The sequence below is a fragment of the Limanda limanda genome, chromosome 4, assembly GCF_963576545.1.
Source record: "Limanda limanda chromosome 4, fLimLim1.1, whole genome shotgun sequence".
Lineage (NCBI taxonomy): Eukaryota > Metazoa > Chordata > Actinopteri > Pleuronectiformes > Pleuronectidae > Limanda > Limanda limanda.
The window spans coordinates 17748522-17768718 of NC_083639.1; the positions used below are offsets into that span (position 1 = coordinate 17748522).

The 20197-nt window shown below is 42.6% G+C and overlaps 1 protein-coding gene across 2 annotated transcripts in view; it reads left to right on the top strand.

Annotated features, from left to right (window-relative positions):
* The first annotated feature begins 1542 nt into the window (after positions 1–1542).
* The window catches only part of ndrg3a (ndrg family member 3a), a 31108-nt gene continuing 12453 nt past the window's right edge, over positions 1543–20197 (top strand). The window contains exons 1-3 of one of the 2 annotated variants that reach the window (XM_061070382.1): positions 1543–1694; positions 14670–14753; positions 16848–16880. In XM_061070382.1, coding sequence (XP_060926365.1) covers positions 14697–14753; positions 16848–16880 — 90 coding nt within the window. In that variant the 5' untranslated portion in view covers positions 1543–1694; positions 14670–14696. Of the gene's footprint in view, positions 1695–13428; positions 13478–14669; positions 14754–16847; positions 16881–20197 lie in introns of those variants that run through there. The other variant, XM_061070383.1, reaches the window with a different exon arrangement.

The following is a 20197-nucleotide window of genomic DNA, read 5'->3' on the forward strand; positions in this document are numbered from 1 at the left end:
CTGCATGCCGAAGTGTCCTTGGGCAAGATACTGAACCCTGAATGCCCCTGTTAGAACCATAAAGTGCTGCTATAAGATGCACTTTATGAATGTGTGTGTGAATGGGTGAATGTAAAACTGTACTGTCAACCGCTTTGAGTGGTCATCAAGACTAGAAAAGCGCTATATAAATACAAAATCATTTAACAATTATCTACTCTATTATGGCGATGGAGGGGTGGGTGAAGAAGTGTTTGAGTCCACAAACAGTTTCTGGGGTAAACAGCGTTGCAGCCGAATCCATTCCAATTAAAGTAAATTGTAACCGATTTTTCGAATGTAAAAAAACAACAAAAAAACTGTGATGTCATCCAAGTATCCATAAACCCCGGCATTTAAATATGACTCCAAATGGCATCAGAGGACATTTATGCTAAAAAGGTGGTGTAAATGATCTTGTATCGAGTCCAATTTGAATGTCGGTGCTAACAGACATGGATGACACGACACATGAGCAGTATGGAAACCTTTTATGTTTATTTTATGGGGGTTTTTTATGTTTGAAGAAGTGGTCGCAGCATACTTTAATTGTATTGGATTTGGCTGAAACGCTATTTACCACTAAAACTCCAAAGTGTTTTGCGGACTCAAGCATTTCACCCCCCTTCCGTTGGGATAGTGGTGAGTAGATAATGAGTGCATTTTCATTTTTGGGTGAACTATCACTTTAAACGCAAGGGTCTCCATTTCCTCTCATAAAAATTTGGTGTGAACTCTTAAACGTGTCTTGTATTTCAGCCTACGTGTGATGCACCTCTGCCTCACAGGTGAAATAAAGTTGAATTTGTTCTTGTTCAGAACACGTCCAGTTTAGTCCATGTTAAAGGTTCCGTGTGTAGAATTAAGTGACATCTAGTGGTGAAGTTGCATGGTGCAGCTGAATATCCCTCACCTCACCTGTAAGAGATCCTGTGGTAAACTTCAGTTGTCACAAAACTCAAAAGCGTTGTTCAAGTAATTACAGGAAAAGTCGAACTTCAGTAAAAACAAAGCAATTACAGGCGTTCGTTGACCTTTGACCCGGTTCAAATAAAACAGTGGAAAATATTTATTAACAACAGCTATGGATTAATGTCAACAGAAAATCTAAAAATGAAAATGTGACATTTAAAAAAACGTGTTAAATAAAACTACAGATGTACTGTAAGATGCTGCTGTAAAAAACATGGCGGCCTCCATATAGGACCCGCTCTCCGTGTTCATATAAACTATTTAAATATAAAGGGCCCATTCTAGGGTAAATAAAACAACCTTTGTACAATTCAGATGATCAAACACAAAACACTCACTGATTATTATATTTATATTATTTTAAATGTCTGCCAATAGATCTCTTTCACCTAAACCCTACACACTGGACCTTCAACCCTCTATCTTTGGGTGTCGATTATTTGGGATCAGAGTGAGACCTCTGTCCGCTCCTCCTCCTCCCTGTGCCGTGGAACGCCTCCTCCCATTGGCTCCTCCGCGGTGTCTGCGGCGCAGCGTGTAGTTCCGCGCCGCGTCACAGCGAAGAGACAGACGGGAGGAAGCGACGGACAGACAGACAACCACCGTGTGAACCGTGCGCCCAGACAACACCGTCCAGCCGGAAACCAAGCCACCGAGCCGGAGCCACCGGGGACACCTTTGGGTTCTTTTTTTTTACCGACGAGGTGAGTCTCAGCCCCGGGTCTTCACCTCATGTGTGCCCGCTACTCACTCACAGATGTGCCCGATGCCACAGGAGAGTATCTCTCCGCCCGCTGTCGAAAGCGATGCTATCTCTCCCTCTCTCTCTCTCTCTCTATCCCTCTCTCTCTTTCTCTGTACACCGAGCGGCTCGGTCCGGCAACCGTTAAACCGTCAAAAGTAAAATGGAGAATCTAGTTGTTGATTCGCAGGAGATTCCGAACCGGTTTGAAAGCAGCGCTAGAGCCTGTAGCTCGGTGTCCAGTTAGATGAACGGAGCTCAGTGATGCGACATAACCTCTGTGTCCTCCCGGTCCGTCCCTGTCCCTGTCCCCGTCCCTGTCTCCTATAGGGACTGCCTGCTTTATAATAATAACACAAGTTCTGCTCACAATCGTGATCCGACGGAGCGATGCGCTACATGGTTCATGTCCGAGCGGAAACAAGTGGAGACCATAGGAGACACGATAGCCGGATAGCTTCGTAGCGACACGGATTTATTACGGTAACGCGATACAAGTGTTAAATTCCCCTCAGGAGAAGAGGTTCTGCTTGAACACTACACTAGTGTGCTACAGCCTAAAAACGAGGAGTTACGGTTATAAACTAACTAATTCAATAATACACTAGTTGTACCTTTCGGTTTACAGGAGCAATTCTAATATGATCACATGTTAGGATCACATTTCCTATGGATGTCTCTGGCAGGACACCGTCATCCACAAAGGCCCACGTCCATGTGTGAGACACGCGTCTTTCCCACCTTATCAATCTTACCCCAGATATTATTTTCTGTCTTCTGCACAATTCCTCTTGTTCGATAACACTTGTCCCTGTCCGGACCCATCATGATCAATCTGAGCTGCCGGGCCATCCACACACTCACACACACCACATGAATGATGACAATGTCACTGGTGGCCATGCGAAGGTCACACAGGTGGGCAGGGTAGGAGAGAGGCCATCAGGTGTTTCCCCTGACTCAAAACAACCACCGCCCCCCTGTGATGTGTTTTAAAAGGACGTTGTGCTTTACAGTTTCACAGTAAATCAGTAAGGACTCATGGGTGGGGGTAGGGGGGTTAAAGTAAATCTAAGTTAGAGATTGAATGACGCCATAAATTAACCCGAAGGTCATTGCAACCTTTGTAATAAGACCCACAAACATTGGTTGTGAATTCTAATCGTTAACATTGTAGTATCTTTATACTTTCATCTGGGTGTTGGTTGTAAATTCAGGTGTCCTCCCACAATGCCCTAAGCGATGTTGCGTTATCAGTTGGTCTTGAATGGAGCTTACACAATAAGCAACTACCAGGCGTTTGTTGTCACTCACAACATTGTCGACAAAGACTGGTGTTCAGTGGAGAAGAGTCAACAGATAACAACCTATGGACAGATGGCTGCTCCTCAGAAGACCACTCAACCAGTCTTGTTTTTTGAAAGCAAGAGAAAGAGTAGATGGGGGTGGGGGGTTCAGTTTGAGGTTTATTGCCATATCGTTGGAAGCGGTCCGCTCCTGGTTGATAATTACAGTGAAAACCTACTGTTTAACTAATGGGAGTGTCAAAGGTTGTTTATTATGCTTTTACATTGTGCTTGAGATTTTTGAAAGCAGCAGGAAATGAATAGTCTCTCTAGGCCCTGACGATGAGCACTCAGTGAAATTTTGAATAATTTAAAACCTGTGTATGAGCTTTATTACAGCCCTTTGTTTAAAGGTTCACTGTGTAGGACATGCTGGTGTTTAGTGGTGAATAAGAATATTGCAACCAACATCGTCTCCCCGTCCCCTTCCAAACGTGTACGGTAACTCACATGTAAGGCCGTCCCTGGAGCCGGTGTTTGGTGTGTCCCCTCTGGGCTCCTGTAGAAACATGGCTGTGGAACATGGTGGTCTCTGTGGAAGTACTAGATACAAAAAGCTCTTTCTAAGGTGACAAATACACATTGACTTTTATTTTCAGGTGATTATACACTAAAGAAAACATAATTATGAATAGATCCTCTTAAATCTTACACACTGGACATTTCTAAAGCCATCAGATTTTCTCACATTTCTTTAAACTGTGGAGGGACTCCTCTTTCCGCGAGTGCTCAGAGATATAAGTACAGAATAACCTCAGGCTTTCAGAGCAAACACCGACAGCATAATGCATAAGTTCTGTACTTATACTTTAAGCGAATGATGTAAATTTATTTCAGTAGTTCAGCATTGAGAAGCAACACTTGTTAAGGTGCCTCTCAGGCTGGATTACAACATACACATGGTATTTTAGGGATTACAGAGCACATAAAAGTGAGAGATGCTCTTGTGTTGAAGAGGATTTCTTGCAGGGATGAATGTCAGGGAATAATGCCCACTGGAGACGTGGAGACAGTAATTAAGCCACTGTGCTGACAGTGAGTCTGCCTGGTGTTCACTCTCACCTCAGCATTACTGTGTCTATTGGTTTTCCATTCCTGCAGGGCAAAACATAACCTGTGCCAGACAGGGACACGTATTGTCACTGTGAGTCATATTTTCAAATACCTCCATTTTCAACAGCACATCGTTGTGTCCCTTTGCTGTTGCTTTTCAGTCTTACAGATATAACTGACAGGTTCTATTTGACACATTTGCAGCCATGAGGAAATGGTTCACAGCGCACTGTGTATGAGCCTGCCTCGGAGTCTTCCTCCTGGAGCTCAGGTGCTGCTGCTGTGCTTTGGTAACTGAACTGCATCTGTAACTTAAGTTGCACCAGGCGTAGAGTTACAGCACAAGCTCTGTCTGCACAGCAGCTTCAAGCTTTCAAAGCAGAACAGCTGATGCTACACACACCTCTGTTCTAGGTTAATGTCTTCAATTTCCTTTCAGCAGCCTATACAGACAGTTATCCTCTCTATCCCTGTTCAATCAGACTGTACTGCAGGGATGCTACTTACAGTAAAAGACAAAACACCTGAGACAGTCGCTAGCAGGCATGAGAGAAGGTGTCTACACATTTTTCAGACTTTCTTATCTGCTGGATCACACCCCGGCTGGGAGGAGGAGGGCTCATTGTGTCTCCATTTTCTTTATCAGCCGCTGGTGATGAGGAGAGGCATAGCACAGGTGGTTAGCTTGTTGATCCAAAGTGTTGGATGCAAGCCAGGTTGGACCACTGCCCTTCAGTGCTGCTGTTCATATTGGATTAGATATTTTCAGAGCCACACCATACATTTTAGCTAACTGTACACAATGTACTGCATCAACTTTCACTTTTACTCTTATCTCTTTTCTTTTGACAACTCTGGTGCTTTGCATTTCCTTCGTCAAAGCTCCAGCTCGTCCCTATTCCTTTCAGAAAATCTCACTACATCCAGAAAAGGAGACAAATCCCTGTCACTGATCAGCTGCCCCACACACTCTGCACAGAGGACTCTCTGAACTTGAATGTGTAAGCAGCATTCAGCTTTTTTTTACTGTGTCTCACAATAGTCTGTGTAGGGCATGAATTATTCCATCCTCTGCTTGCTTTATTGGATTAGGGAACACCCAGGAAAGTTACATGGTTTAGTGGTTGTTATTGTGATGGACAACATAGCAAGCAACCCTAGAAGCTGCTAATTTAGACGGATGATTCCCAAAGACCTGATCATAAAAGGCATGCAGCTCAGTGTGAGTAGTGACTCATGTTAAACTGTTGAACATGTGAGGAAGATAAATATTTGTCTGTGCAGTTGTATGACTTATTGGACGCCTTTTTTGCTGCTTTGAAACTCATTAAAAATCTATTGAGCGTTCTAAAAGCTATGATTGAAAGCTAAGCTTGAAGCTAACAGTTAAAACATCCCACGTTGTGTTGGTTGGCGTGACATGAAGAGAATGACTTATGTAAATGATAGAGGAAAAAGGTCATTCGATTTCAGCGGCGCCACCAGCTGAGCCGAGGATGGCTCAACAGCCCCCCCCCCCCTTCTTGTGGTTGCCAAGGACACCGCCGACCTCCGCAGCATGCACTTGCAAGGGAAGACGCCAGAGCAGCCACCTCTGTCTTTCCCTGGGAGATTGAGTTGTCAGTAATCAGTCATTGTGACCACATGGTTAACTCTATTAGCAGGGGCTTGTTCCTGTGAGGCAACAGGCCCATCGCACTGATTCATACACTGGAGCATGCAGAGACAGGCTCTGATTTAAAACCTCGTCATATACACAGGCGGTGGACTTTACTATCTGTCGGCTATCATGGGTCTGCGCTCTGTTAATGTTTTATGGAAGCAGTTTCTAATGTTTCCATCTGGCTTATTGTGTTTGTGTGTGGACCTGTTTGCCCGCATGTGTGTGTGTGAGGTCGTGCTGCTGTCTCCCCAGCTGCCCTTCGGCCAGGCTGACCGCTGTCAACAGATCATGCTGAGCCACTAGCAGGATCCCACTCTTCTCCTCTGCCAGCTGGGACCCAGAACACACAGACACATGTACACTAGCATCCCTCTTGCACTTCTTCTTTCTCTGCACAGCCGAGCATCGCGGAGGAAATCCCCACAGACTGAGTGGCAGCTCGTCTAGTACAGCAGTAAAGGGGCAGGTACTCTATTAGCAGCAGCGAGTGCAGGGGCAGGCTTGACCATCAGTCTTGTTTATAGCCAGATAGCGGGAGGAGCCTAGCAAGGAGAGACTCATTCACACAAGTTCACACCTTTTTTTGACCTATCACAGCAGATTTATAGTGACTCATTCATCTTTTGGTGTCCCACTTAGTAGGGACGATGTGTTCTGTTTTTTTTTCTCTCTTTCATCTCGTCCTCCCCCCAGGCCTTCCTTTGTGTGATACCTGGCTATGCTGGTGTGTATTGATTTATTGATGATATGTGTCATGTATCTACAGCTATCCAACGTTCTGTTTGTGTTGCAGTTCTCTTATTAGTCTATTTATCATCGTTGGAAAAGATCAGCTATACAAGACGCTTGCAGGTTATTGTGTGACGACAAGGTAAAATATACACAGACTGAATACACTGTATTCCAATTGTTCACACTCAAGACTGGTAATGTGGAGCCAGTGATGTCTTTTTATTAGGATGGATAATGTGACCTACTACCTGCATCACAATCATAATAGTAATAAAAGTGATATTTATTATACTTCACTGCATGTCCCTCCTTCCATTCTGGCTACTAAAAACATCCCTCAGGGCATTTGGGGATATAAGAGGACAAACGGACACAAGCACCTCTAAGAATCCTAACACACTAACCTATAAGGCTTTAAATTGATCTGCGGCTGGCGGTCGGGACCACTTCTTTACACCAAAATAGATGCTTGGGTGACTGTGAGGCTTTATAATACAATGCCTGTGCCTTGTATCAGGAGATATGTGGGAGGGTTGACTCACATCCTTTCAGCTCCCATCACATACACCCAACATACATATGTCATATACAAAATTCATAACTGCTACATGGACTTCTTGTCTGACAAAGGCCTAGTGTGTAAATTGAGCTTCCAGTTTGCCCGGTCTGAAACATTGCATCACTAGTGGAAAATATTGCTTTAGCTCTACTTTAGTGTAGTAGATTTAGCTTGCTGCTGGAAATTATGACTAATAATTTTAGGAACCACTGGGCTGTATTTAGGGTAGGCCACTTAGCTGTGCTCCGAGACCTGTCCTGCGTGGGTCTTCATGTGCAAGGTGACGCATACTGATGATGCCAATAGATAAGAGGTTATAAATCAGTACAGCCAGATGCTGCTCTTTAATCTCATAAGACCATTAGCAGATAAAGTGGCCTCTCAGGGAATAACGCAATTCTTTAAAAGCCCTCAGAGAGTAATGAGAGGGGTCTTGCATTCAGTGGCTCGGTAGGAATAGAGATGTGTATGAGATGGTATACAGTAGTTATGAATGTGCATATCCCAGAATTTATTTACCTGTTTACAAAGATGTCTATTTCAGTCAATTTGTGAGTGCAACTGAGGAGAGGATGTCCCCAATCCTGCACGAGTATAGATGTAAGGGTTTGTATATGTGTGGGGAGGGGGAGGGGGTTTCCTCTTTTTGGCAGGCGGATCAGTGCAGTGGCTGCTACGTGCCAGTGAGTATCTTTGCAGATGGACCAGGCTGTTCCTCATATACTCGCAATAAGTTCAGGATTTCCTCATTTTAAAGAGACATGGATACAACCACACTGATACCCCTTTTACACCATAATTAGTGGGTATAGGCAGGTATTTAAATGTTATTTAACTCGCTATAAGGCAATTGTACACAAACATTGGCTATTTATGTATCAACGCCCGCAAGTTAAATTAACATCATAACATTGCGTCTAGCCTGTAAAAATCCAGAAGAAAAATTAATTGGTGCTTTCACCCAGGTGTCTTGTTTCTATCAGTGCTACTGCTGATTGAAGCCGGTACCAATGTCTACTGCCGAGTCATTTGAACTGGGAGTAAATGCCAATTGAATCCATTCCTATGGCAGACAAAAGTCAGATGTTAGTGGGTTTTTGGACCAGTGGAAAAAGGGCTAAAGGGTAAATATTAAAACCCGGAAGACGGGTTCATGAGTTATCCTCCCATACTAATTCTATTGGATTTGTGTTTGTGTCTTAAAACCCTCATAACAGCACTCGCAATATTGTCCCTATGTGTAATATCCCATGCCCCATCCCAAGTACGACCTCTACTACATTTTTATCACTTGCATTTTGAGTTATGACCGGCCTGAGGCTGTGGATATTAAATGTGGTGGTGACAGAGTGAGTCTGCCTAAAGATTCAGTTTTCTGAAGTGGGCGATGAGTCAATTAAAGTAATGCAGCATTTAGTGTTTATTAGACCCTTTTTAAAATCCATGGGATCAAACAAGGAGGCAGGTATTTGAGGAGCAACATTTGTTTCTTTTATTAACCCTCTTAAAATAGATTTTCTGGTAGAGTGAGTTGCTTGTTGTGCATTTCCTTTTGTCTTTGCCAACAAGGAGACTTTATTTCTGTCTTCTCTCCAGTGGCTGTGTGTATCCATGAGAACTTATTACACAAGCAAAATCAGACCTTAAACAACAGGACCCACAGTTTTCAGTTTGATTTCAAAGGCAGAGTATGGTGTTGTTTAAAATCTGTGGTGAGATATTAAATAGACCATTTTGATAGTCTTAAGAGAAAATACATTATAGATATGTCTAAGTTTTTGTTAAAGGGGAAAAAGATCTGTCAGCTTTTATCAGGAGAAGCATAAGCTGTAAGGAGGATGATGGAGCCTCGCGAGAGCAAGCTATCATGTAATTAAGTAGACGTGAAGCATGGAGAGAAGTCTGTAAGTGAGTTTGAACTGATGCCGTGCTCCTTTGTGTGTGTGAGAGAGCGCGGGTGTGTGCGTGTGTTTGCTGACAGCATCAGCAGGGGATGTTCTGTGCTATAGGTCAGCTATTCTGTGATGAAGAACAAAAGAGCAAACTCCAGATCAGATTTTCTCCTGGGTCCTATCCCTCCGCTGTTGAACAGAATTCAACAGATTGAATCAAATTCAACGAGCCTTTCTATCAGGTGTGTTGTTATTGGCCGTACGGGGGGGGGGGGCTCAAATGCTAAACAAATGGATTTTCCTTTTCTAATTCTCTTACCAAATGGCCCGGGTTAGAGCAGTAATCTGGAACTGAGCCTTGTCGCAGTCCATTAGCTTTACTCTTGTGCAAATTTGCTGTAAATAAGGCTTGGCCTGGTTATGAAAAGTTGGAGGGGAAGAGTTTTTTGATGACGTACCCACTGCATGGAAAAGTCTCCCTTTCCAAGGGTAAGGCGTGACCACCCTGGTGACTGTGCAGGGATAAGTTGTTTCCACTTGTTTTGTAGCCCTGACAGAAAAACAGTCTTCCACATTGAGGGCAGAAGACAGAAGTTAGGCAATGTGAATGGTTGGCAAGAGGAGAGATACTGTGGAATTTGTTCAGGCCTATTTTCTGTTGTGATGTGTAGCCTGGTGAGGTGCTGCCCGGAGACTGAGGCTCCAGTTGAGGACAAACATGCTTGTTTTTCTATGTGTTAGCAACTGTCCTTAGAATAATTTGACTCTCAATAAAGAGAGGGCATGCAGGCAGAAGTCAATGCTTCCTCTTGCTGGAACCGAATGGCTTATTGCCAGTAGCCATAGCCCAAATAAAGGGCTGGGTGGTTTATTGGACACAGCCCAATACAGGATGTCCTTTTTAATTGCTTCTAGGCCTGACTAGACCTGATCCTTTGCTCTGAGGGACATGTTGGGTATAGAAATGCAGACTAGTAGGGAGGATTGCCTTCAAGTCAGAAACCTTTTGGCATATCTCTAAATCATCTTTGAAGCATAGTTTGATCCACGTCAAGGGATCTTATTAGGTTAAAGTGAATATAATAAATACGCATTTTTTTTAATGAATGCATTGGTATTTTCTGTGTTGAGGGGTAAAACATACCGCAAATATTTATAGGGATAGAAATTCTGTCGTTTGATTTGATTTATAGGGTTATCATCAGACGACACCTGGCCCTATTGGCTTTCCAATAAAGTCTGTTCAAAACAGAACCAATGTACCAGAGGTGACTGAAACAATATGCATTATTTTACACTACAATCATGCATAAGTCAAGTCTTTACCAATGACAAATAGAAATGTCACATCCCCCAAAAGTGAAGCTGAAAACATTTTCTTTCCCCACTAGTTGCCAGTAGCATAGTTCATAAACCCTGTCTGTTCTATGTAAGCATCAGGGATATGAAACAAAAAAATAGTCAAATACAAATTCTCCAAAGATGGTTTCTATCATTCAGTTCTTATCACACTGATGTATGTTGTTATTTAGGTGCTCATTTTTACTGATAAGGTAGGTTGTAATTAGTTTTTGATGACATAGAAGCAGGTTGAGATGTCATTAATGACAGCTGAGGTTGACCTGTGATTGGTCAGGCAGGTGTATCTCTGGGACCACGGCTTCTCTCCATCACTCCTGTGTAGATTCTGGCTCCAAATGATGTCACCAGTGCAGGATGGCAGCTCCCGAATCCAGCATGTTTAGGCTTCTTTTTTTGTGTGTGGAAGCGTAGACATGTCTTAAATCTTTTTTAGTCTTTCACTGTAAAGGGGACCAGTGTGAGAATAATTGAGGATCTCAGCTTTGTATCACCATGGCAATATGTCTGTTGGCTGTCAGGGTCTCTACAGAGACTCAGACGTTGGTCAATATAAGGTCATCAAGGTGACATTCACTTGATCAGCCTGAGGCCAGAGGGGTCAATGCTCATGACATGAGTGATGATACCATGTGTATTCAAAGTCATGGTGGCCATGGTAATAACATTACTGCAATAACAATTAGGAGGAAAGAGGACTAATTGAACAGGCTGAAGGAAGCGTTGGCATCCATGGGCTCTGAGTTGTCCATCATGTGGCCTGCCACAGCCCAAGGTGAGATGGAGATGAATAGACAAAGACAGGGAACGAGTGTACAGAGGGGAGGAGGAAGATGTTGGAGTGAGGCACGAAAAAGCAGGTGGAGGATTAGAGAATGTGTTCATCGATCAGCCCTGTCTGCTGACATGGCAGCTAGGACCCCCCCCCATTTTTGGCATGGACATCATAAATGTACAATAGGTGTTTTGCCACAAGTCTCTATATCCACATATGCAAGGCACCTGCACCTCAGCATTAAGGTAAAGGCCCGTCATCTTTTTTCTCCTAGCAGCTGAAATGATAGGACAATATGTGTGAGGTAGGCAGCAATGCTTGCCAACAGGAGAGGGACTCTCGGAGCAATGCCAGATAAGTTATCCGTTTATTAAACTGACGGATTTCCTCATGTCTTTGCAATTCTTCAGATTAAATCATTGTGTCAGAATTCAAAGCCTCCTGATGTCCCGGAGGCAGAACTGACACTAGGCTGTCGTAAAGGCTGACCTCTGGTATTGGCCATGGGGTTTACCTCTGACGAGACTTTTATCTGCTGTCATTTGTTTGAGCAGCACAGTTCCTTCGCTGCATGCGCATGATATTTAGCCCTGAGATGAGGCCCAGCTGGCAGCTACACACTGTGCAGGGAAATGGAGCTGAAGAAAAAATAAGGGAAATGATATGTGAGGGTCAGCATGTAATTTGTGTAACTTCTCAAGCAGAAGAGCAGAGTAAAACAGATTCTGGTGACTGTTTGTGAGTCATTTACAACAGATAGTCCTGTTGTTGAGGCTGGAAGGACCCTCCATCCATCACCCATCCTCCTCCTCATTAGTGATATGAGAAACACAAGCTGCAGGGTTTATAAATGGAATTTCCCTTCCTTCATCTGGGACGACTACTTCTGATTTTCTATTGCAATTACACTAATCCTTTCTGTCATATCTCGACAGTCTGCACGACTGATATAAGTTTGTAAGATTGTCGGGGGTAAACGATGCTGAAAGCGGTAAGCACATGTTTAGAGCTTCTCCTAATCATTACCAAGTAATTTCTTCCACTATATATATTGCCCTTGCCTCACATCTCTCCCTTGGGGCTAGCCGGCTTAGAATAAACATCAGCAACCAGCTTTGTCTCTATGGCAACCGCTGCGCAGGATGAACGGTAGAGCAGGCATGGAGTAGGTAAAGACAGGGTTTGGATGGCAGCGGATGATGCTGAATGTGAGCTGGTGTTCTTTAAGGTGATTTGTTGCAAGGCAAAGGGCTGTGAGATCTGCTAGAGCCGACAGTTGTTTATATTTCCATCAGGTGGACACTAAAGGATGACAGTGTCCACCTGATGGGTGGAAGGATGACTAAAGGACAAGGATGACTAAAGGACACAAAAGGACACCCACAGGATTTCAGTGGGTGAGTGACAGTCCTTTGTTGCTCGGGTAGTCTAGTATAAGGGGGTCAGTGGGGTTGGGCTATGAAAGCCACCCAGTCAATCTGTCAGTTGTTTTAAGCCCACCCTGACCCCGTCTCCCTTAACACCTCGATTACCGGCTAGCCAGCTACAATTAAGGCGGCCTTGTACCTTCATCCCACTTTCTGCGACAGCCTGAGGAAGTATTGGATTGATCCGGCCAATACGCCCAATCTGCTCAAGCACGCAGAGTACTTGTTTTTCTTTTTTTCCTTGTTCACTTGTCTAAATATTATTTAGTTCCACCCTTGAGCCGGATTTGTCAGCAGGGATTTTGCTGGGCATGTTTTCACTCCCCATGCTGATGGCTGAGTACATTCAATGCCTGTTGTTTTTACATTTTTTCCCCACAATGTTTTATGTAATTTAAGGATTGTGTTCACTTCCACCCATCTGTTTGCCTGGTTGTTTCCAAGCGAGGTACAGTCTGTTTCCAGAGCAGGATGACCTATGACCTGATTCATGCGTCATCAGGCAGCTGCCCGTTCAGACCTTTGTCATGCAATCGGAGAATGAAACTGCTGGTAGCCAAAACATGATGTGGCGTCAACATTGCTGGTACTTCCCTGCTATTAACTGGCTGCAAAACTCATCACTAACCAATCCTGAAGGTTTCCTGATACCAGCAGCTCAAGGTCATTCTAAGGGGGTTGGCTCTGTCTCAGGAAGCGATTGTAGCTGCTTCACTTGGCCACTCCTCAGCCTGATTGCATTTGCCCTTAATTCTTGCGTTTTGCGATGGCAACATGTGCATATGCTCGGATAAATGCAAGCTCCCCCCCCCAAGGCTGGGTTTTGTGTGGTGCAGGCTCATGAGGCTTTTTCTTCTTGTTGTAGGCATTGACCTCGAGGAGGCAGAGACTCTATCTGCTATTTTGTGCAACATGAGCCACTCCGTTGGGCACAGTCAGGTAATTCAATACCACTTCCTGTCTTCACCTTGTGCAAACAGGCAAGGCTGAAGAGGTACCATTTCAGGGACAGTGGGGGGAGGGGACATTTTTGTGTCAGCCGTCTGCTTGGTAATTACGTGCACGGACAAACGGCTGGCATTCGGAGGGAAAACAAATGAGGTTGGCTTTAGAGCTTCTTGGTAAACCTGGCCTGATCTGTTTTTGTGTGTGTGCATGTTTGAACGTCACCTGTGTGGACGGAAAGTGTGACCTTCCCGAACTGAATGAAAAAATGCCCTCTGTGTCTAGCAGGCTGGCTCTTGTACAGTGTTATTATCACACACAGTACATATCACATTGTGCCAGTGGGGTATCAGGAAGTACCACAGAGAGAAAGAAAGAGATGCAGTCAGGACTGAACTTGTGATACAGCTACCTGTCGCCATGAACAACATTTTACGCCGAATAGTAATTTAATTATCCCATTTTATTTAATTATGTTTGATATGTTAATATTTGGAACTGAATACCTGATGAATTTTGGGTCCTTGCTGTGATGTGTATTTTTCAGAATTTTCTGACATTTTACAAAGCTTTAACAGTTAATATTTGCAGACAGCCCACAGCCACTATTAACGGAGACTAAACATTAGACTGTGGTTGCTGATCCTGGAAAAACTATGGTTACACTTCGAAAATATGCAACCTATAGATCTCACCAACTCCCATCAGCCCTCTTGTCAAAGATTTGTCCCTAAAACACTTGAACGCACACTGTCTGCTAGAGGATGACTTTTCTGTTACTTGCTTGTTAACTTCTGGGCGCAGCAAGAGAATGAGCAAGGGTGCAGGCAGGCCGGTGGGTTTGTGACAGAATTCAAATGATTGGTCATGTCTATTACAATCCTGTGAGGGCCACAGGCACTGGCTTTTTTCAGGGGCTTTTTATTTATGGCTTTCGTAAAGTGACAAGATTTCATTAAATAAGAAAAAGGGTTTCAGAAACAACTCACCAACCCTAGCTTTCACCAACTCCCTTGGTCAGTTCTGAATATTCTGTTCCTTCATTCATTTTGACTGGTGAATAGGAAAGTGTGTTGTTCATGTTCATTTGAGAACAAAAAGTTGCCAATACTTGAGATTTTCTTGCCAAACTGCGTATTAAATGTTGGTAAGTGATTGTCGTGTTTTTCTCTATTTTCTCGAACAGAGGGGTTTACAGTGATCAGAGAGGAAGATGGATGAGCTACAGGATGTACAGCTGACTGAGATCAAGCCGCTGCTGACCAATAAGGTGAGTTATGGTGAAAACAGAGAACTATCAAGCTGCTGAGGCAACAGACATATGAACACATGTGTATAATCACACACAAAGAGTAAACCAATGTATGGTGTGTTCTAAAAATAAATGAGCAGACCATATGGTTCTCCCAGGCAAATACATACGCTAATACACTAGACATGCACACTCTGCAGTTCCGTTCATCATAGTGAATTATTCATATCTTCTCGAGTGGAAAAAAGAAAAGAAGGGAGGTTATAGATGGAATGAGGCAAGATAGATGAAGGAATAGGGAGCATATAATGAAAAGCAGTCTGAGGACAGGCAAGCAAAAATGGAGACAGATCAAAAGAGAAGCAGGAAGAAACCACTCTCTTAGTTACAGAGCTTCAAAGACTAGCGAGTGAGAGACGGAAAAAACAGATGCATGGAGGAGAAAAAAACTAAATTAGATGAAAGCTCTTCATCTGCTTGGTAATTACGTGCACGGACAAACGGCTGGCATTCGGAGGGAAAACAAATGAGGTTGGCTTTAGAGCTTCTTGGTAAACCTGGCCTGATCTGTTTTTGTGTGTGTGCATGTTTGAACGTCACCTGTGTGGACGGAAAGTGTGACCTTCCGCCCTTCTCCTATGTGTCTATTTGTCAGACTGCGTGGCAGTTAAGGTAGATATCTTGTTTAGGTGAATGATAAGGACATCATAAAAAACATGAGTGAAGTAAACTGGCACTGACCTCTTACTCCACCTGGTGGCCAGCTTAATAAAAAGTCAAAGCAGGAGCCTTGAATGAAGATAGAGGGACGATGACACGATAAAGTTGATGAAAGAAGCTTCTCATTTTCTCTCTGATCCTGTGTTGAAGTGATGGAAACCAGTTGTGATTACTGCTCAGACAATACATGTCTGAAAGATTACATGATGCAGCAAGGTAGATGGGAAATTTAGTACTTTCTGCAGCAGTTATGAAAATATAACAATGATAAAGATGAGGTTATGATCAATGTTAGGAATGTACTATTATAGTTGTCTTCAAAGTAGAACATACATAGTAGGAGAATAGGATGGAGTTAAAGGGCTAATTAACTGCTATGCTAATATAACCATTGGCATAACAATATTGATATAATGAGACTGATGCATTGAGCCTTCTTGTGCTGCCCTGGCTCTCTTCTGTATGTTGATGTGGCCAGCTGTGATTAAAATGCTTTGTGGTCAGTCCTAAAAACTCAGTATTAATCTAGGAGATAATGTCTGCACGAACAAGTTGTGGTTTATTTATCATGATATCAATGCAAGGACATTTCTTCCTGTGTCAACCTTCATAGGGATTCCACCATACTTGGCCCCCCAGAACAGCATTATAGAAAGAGAAAAAAGTAGATTTTGACTAGAAACATGTTTTCACCATGATTCCTGCTGAGCATCTATTTCAGTGGGGAAACAATTTTTTACCCATGGGTGTAGAGGCAGATGGTATCTACTGGTTTAGCCTACAACTGAATCCCACAATAACTTTCTCTCTTGTTTACCTCCCACTCTCACTTCTTGCCCATGTACTGTGTAGCCTCCTGCTGACTGAATTAAGCTAAAACACCAACTAAGATAATAGGTTAAAATACTTCACCATCAATCAAGTTCTATACAGCAAAGTATTTAGTTTTTAAACAAGCGGAACTCATTTCACATGGTGTTGTCTAAAATTATGTTTATTTATGATTGCAATGCAATTTTGTGTCACAATTGGTTGGTCCAATAGATCCACAACACTATCCACAAGTACAAACCACAGTTGGCTACACCCGTCCATATCTTCAAGCATGTTGCAGATACTCATTGAAATTACACAAAGCTCACTTTTAATGTCATGCAGTTTGCTGGAAACTGGGCACAGTTGTCTACCTGGATCTAAAAGACACCACACATTCATTTTGACTGAAGTATAAGGATTAATGTTTTTATCTAATTCTTCCTAATTAAGTTACTTACCAAACATTTTAACAAATAAACAAAGGTAAAAACACACACTCCTTCTTTAAATAGAAATATCTAATCTTTGACTCTGTGATATATATATTAATAACTTTCCTCTTCACTTTTCTTGCAGAACGCTCGGAACTTTCAAGACTTCGATTGTCAGGTGAGTGGTGCTCTTTGATCCTCCTTAAACTGCTGTTGTGCAATTTTTATGGGGGTAGCGATCATGTGGGTGGAAGGGGATTGAGTACTGGGACGTGGCCTCATTCTTACCCTCCTACTGCTGAGCACTTTTGTTTGCTTGCCCTACATCTGAACATTGTTCATCAACAGCAGTATCCAGTTTCACCACAAAACACGTGTTCACAGAATGTTTTGCACAGCTTGTTATACAAGCTAGTGGTTTGTTTATAATGATGGGTAGCAAAACAGTAGGTCAACATCAAAACAGGCCCCTTCCTGATTAAATGTCTGTTGCTGTTTCTGTTACTATTAGTAATGTGTGTGTCAGTGGAGAGAGGGCCACTTTGCTGTTTTGGCTCATGCCATTGTACCTGCAAGTAAGCATAAAATCACAAGGAAACCAACTGAGTTGATACATTTCATACTGTAAGTAGTTGAATAGGGTTGATTTTTTAAAAATGTGAATTAATTCTTGGCTACACACGATTGAAGGTTGAAACTGTAACTTCAAGTATTGTTGAATTCATTTTTGGGGTTTTGGCTGTATTCATAGCGCCTATGTGTGAATATGTGGCTGCTTGTGGACTGTGGAACATTTATATTGATATGAGATGCCAATGCATTCAGCAGTAGCAGCTTATTTATTTATTTTTGTGATACAAACAATAAAGAATATTTGGATGTTGACCTATTGGGACTTATTTTTAAAAACAAATGTTTGGGAGGGTCAGCAGTGCCATCCTTAAGAAAAAAATCAGAAAACTGTTCTTCATGCAAGGTGACGTGACGACTCTGCAGTTAAACTGTATGACTGTATCAGTAAAACAGTACAGACACAGTACATTTATTGTCGTCTACTGTCAAATCAATACAGAGCAAAAGCAGCTAAACAGTATGATGGAAATAACTGGAAGTTAACAATGTGCATTTATACAGTGGACATCAAACCACTGGTCAGAGTAGATGTAGATGTAGCACTGTCTCCAGAGATATTTGGAAGGACTTTCACGATTACAAAAAAAGACAGCATTAAGCGTCTTGTTTTGTACAGAGCTGTACATTTCAAACCCCAAAGCAACAAATATTTGTGATATTTGTAGGGATGGTTCTCTCTGCTTGTGTGATGGATCTAGGGGATCTCTACAGAGTCTAGTAGTTGTTCGATGTGATGTCCTCCACAGGAGTGTTGCAGAGACTGTGTTTGCCTTTTCACTGTATTTCACTTTGCATCTCAGCCTCAGTCATTTAATGTGATGATCTAAGAATAATTATCATTTAAGAAAAAAGTGGTCCTGGTCTTGAGTGGGCACTGCTCCAGATCCCTTTATTTGCATTGAGAATGAGACTCTGTGCTGTTCTGCATTCAATGAGTCTCTTGCATGAGGAGTGGAAGTAGCCTCTCGTCTTCAAGAGCATCGTGACTGCAAAGGGTTAAACCTTTCATCCCTCTCTCCCTTTTCTGCAGTCACGGCTGCTTCCAGCATCCCACCAGAACTAAATATAGCTGCTGCAGTCAGGATAAGAGATGTGCATGTTAGCCGGAGCAGGCATGCTACGTGTTCCCCAGCATTCAGTCCTGTCTGCATTGATACTAATTTATCAACTAGCTAATCTTCACACAGACGGTCAGTCCAGGTCCCCTAGTTGTACTTTAAAGAGAATATCAGAATTAGTCTTAGTGGCAATGAGGGAGAGACTTGTATTTGACCTTATTTCAATGGCAGCCATTTTGACCTCACACAGTCACATTCAGGAGAATTATTAACATAAATCCTGATAATTTATTGAAATCTATAATGACGTTTTCATATAGGCATGTCAAATAGATTATTTAAGTAACACCTGCTTTTGCTCTTTAAAATATCTATTAGTAAATATTCCTTTTATCAAATTTGTTAGCCATCTTGGCTTGGAATAATAAGAATGTGTTCATTAAAACAAATTTTCTTTCTCGATACATACTTTAGATAAAATAAGATAAAGTGAAATGCAAGTATTTTTTTAAACATTTTAAACTGTAAAGGCAGAAATGATAAGAAATGGTGTGTTGGTATCTAACTTGCTATTTAGCAGTTAGGAACTATACCATTCAGCTGGCTAAAGATATTAACTACATGAAATGATCATTTGTATCCCTCTAGATTTTGGTAAATCACAATAGTAAATATTCTTCATATGCATGTCTTGTGCACACAACTGGGCTGAACTCAAATGTGATGTAAACTTCAACATATCCATTCTTGAAATATGGTATTTAATTTAATTGAATCTGACTAGTGCTGTCACATGGTGTGATATAGTAGGAGTGCATATGCAGTACAGGAATATATTGTGTGGGTGGGGTCTCACCGCTGCACCATCTCTAGGTGCAGCCAGTGTGACATTCCAGCAGCTGGGGGACAAATCCAGCTGCTCTCCTCTTGTCGTCTCTGCTGCTAAAGCTCCCACCACAGGCGGTCCACAGGTACTGCAACAGTCATGTCACGACCCTGTGCAGTGTGCATGAGGATGGTGGTGGTAGTGAGGTGGGGTCATAGAGAAGAACATAAAGGCCAAGGGCGTAGTGCTGCAGTCCTGTAGTCTCCCATGATGTTTTACTTTGGCCACTGAGAGGTGAGGGAGTGAGGGAGGAGTGAGTCAGCCCCCTTCACCCATGGGCTCGGCTGTTCTGAGTGCATACTTAAGAACACAGAGTCGCTGTACTTCAGGGAGATGGAAAGGGCTGACTGTGCTCTTTAAAAATAGAACATAGTCCGGTTTATGGAGTTTGCTGGGGAGAGCGAAATGTTGAGATATTTGTCTCCATGGAATCTTTGCTTGGTTTGTTTTTAATATTGTCTAAAATGTTCTGTGAGGTTGTAAATGTGTCTGTTTATTACTTAACTTTTTCTTCTTCAAATAGTATAACTTTCTTCACTTATTATTTACACACCATTTTTATTCTTGACCTTTTGTCGCTTCAACTCCAAGACTATAAAATACAATCGTCTATTTTCTTACATTAGCTGCCAAGTCATGTCTTCATTCAATCCTCACTGTCTCAGTAAGATCAGCAGAGGGCGCCATAGGCCCGGTCATTGTGCGTCTGGAGGGCTCTGAAGTGTGATGTTGTATGGTGGATTTCATGTCATGTTGGAGACATTTTTTTAGCGGAATAATTTTTTACCTCAAATGCTGCTGTTGAACTGAGCTGTGCAGAATAGCCTCCCTTTGTGCCTATATGCCTCCTACGACCTCAGAGTCATCTGACACACTTGATGACTCACAAGTGGCCACTATTGAGGAAAGGGTGTGGCG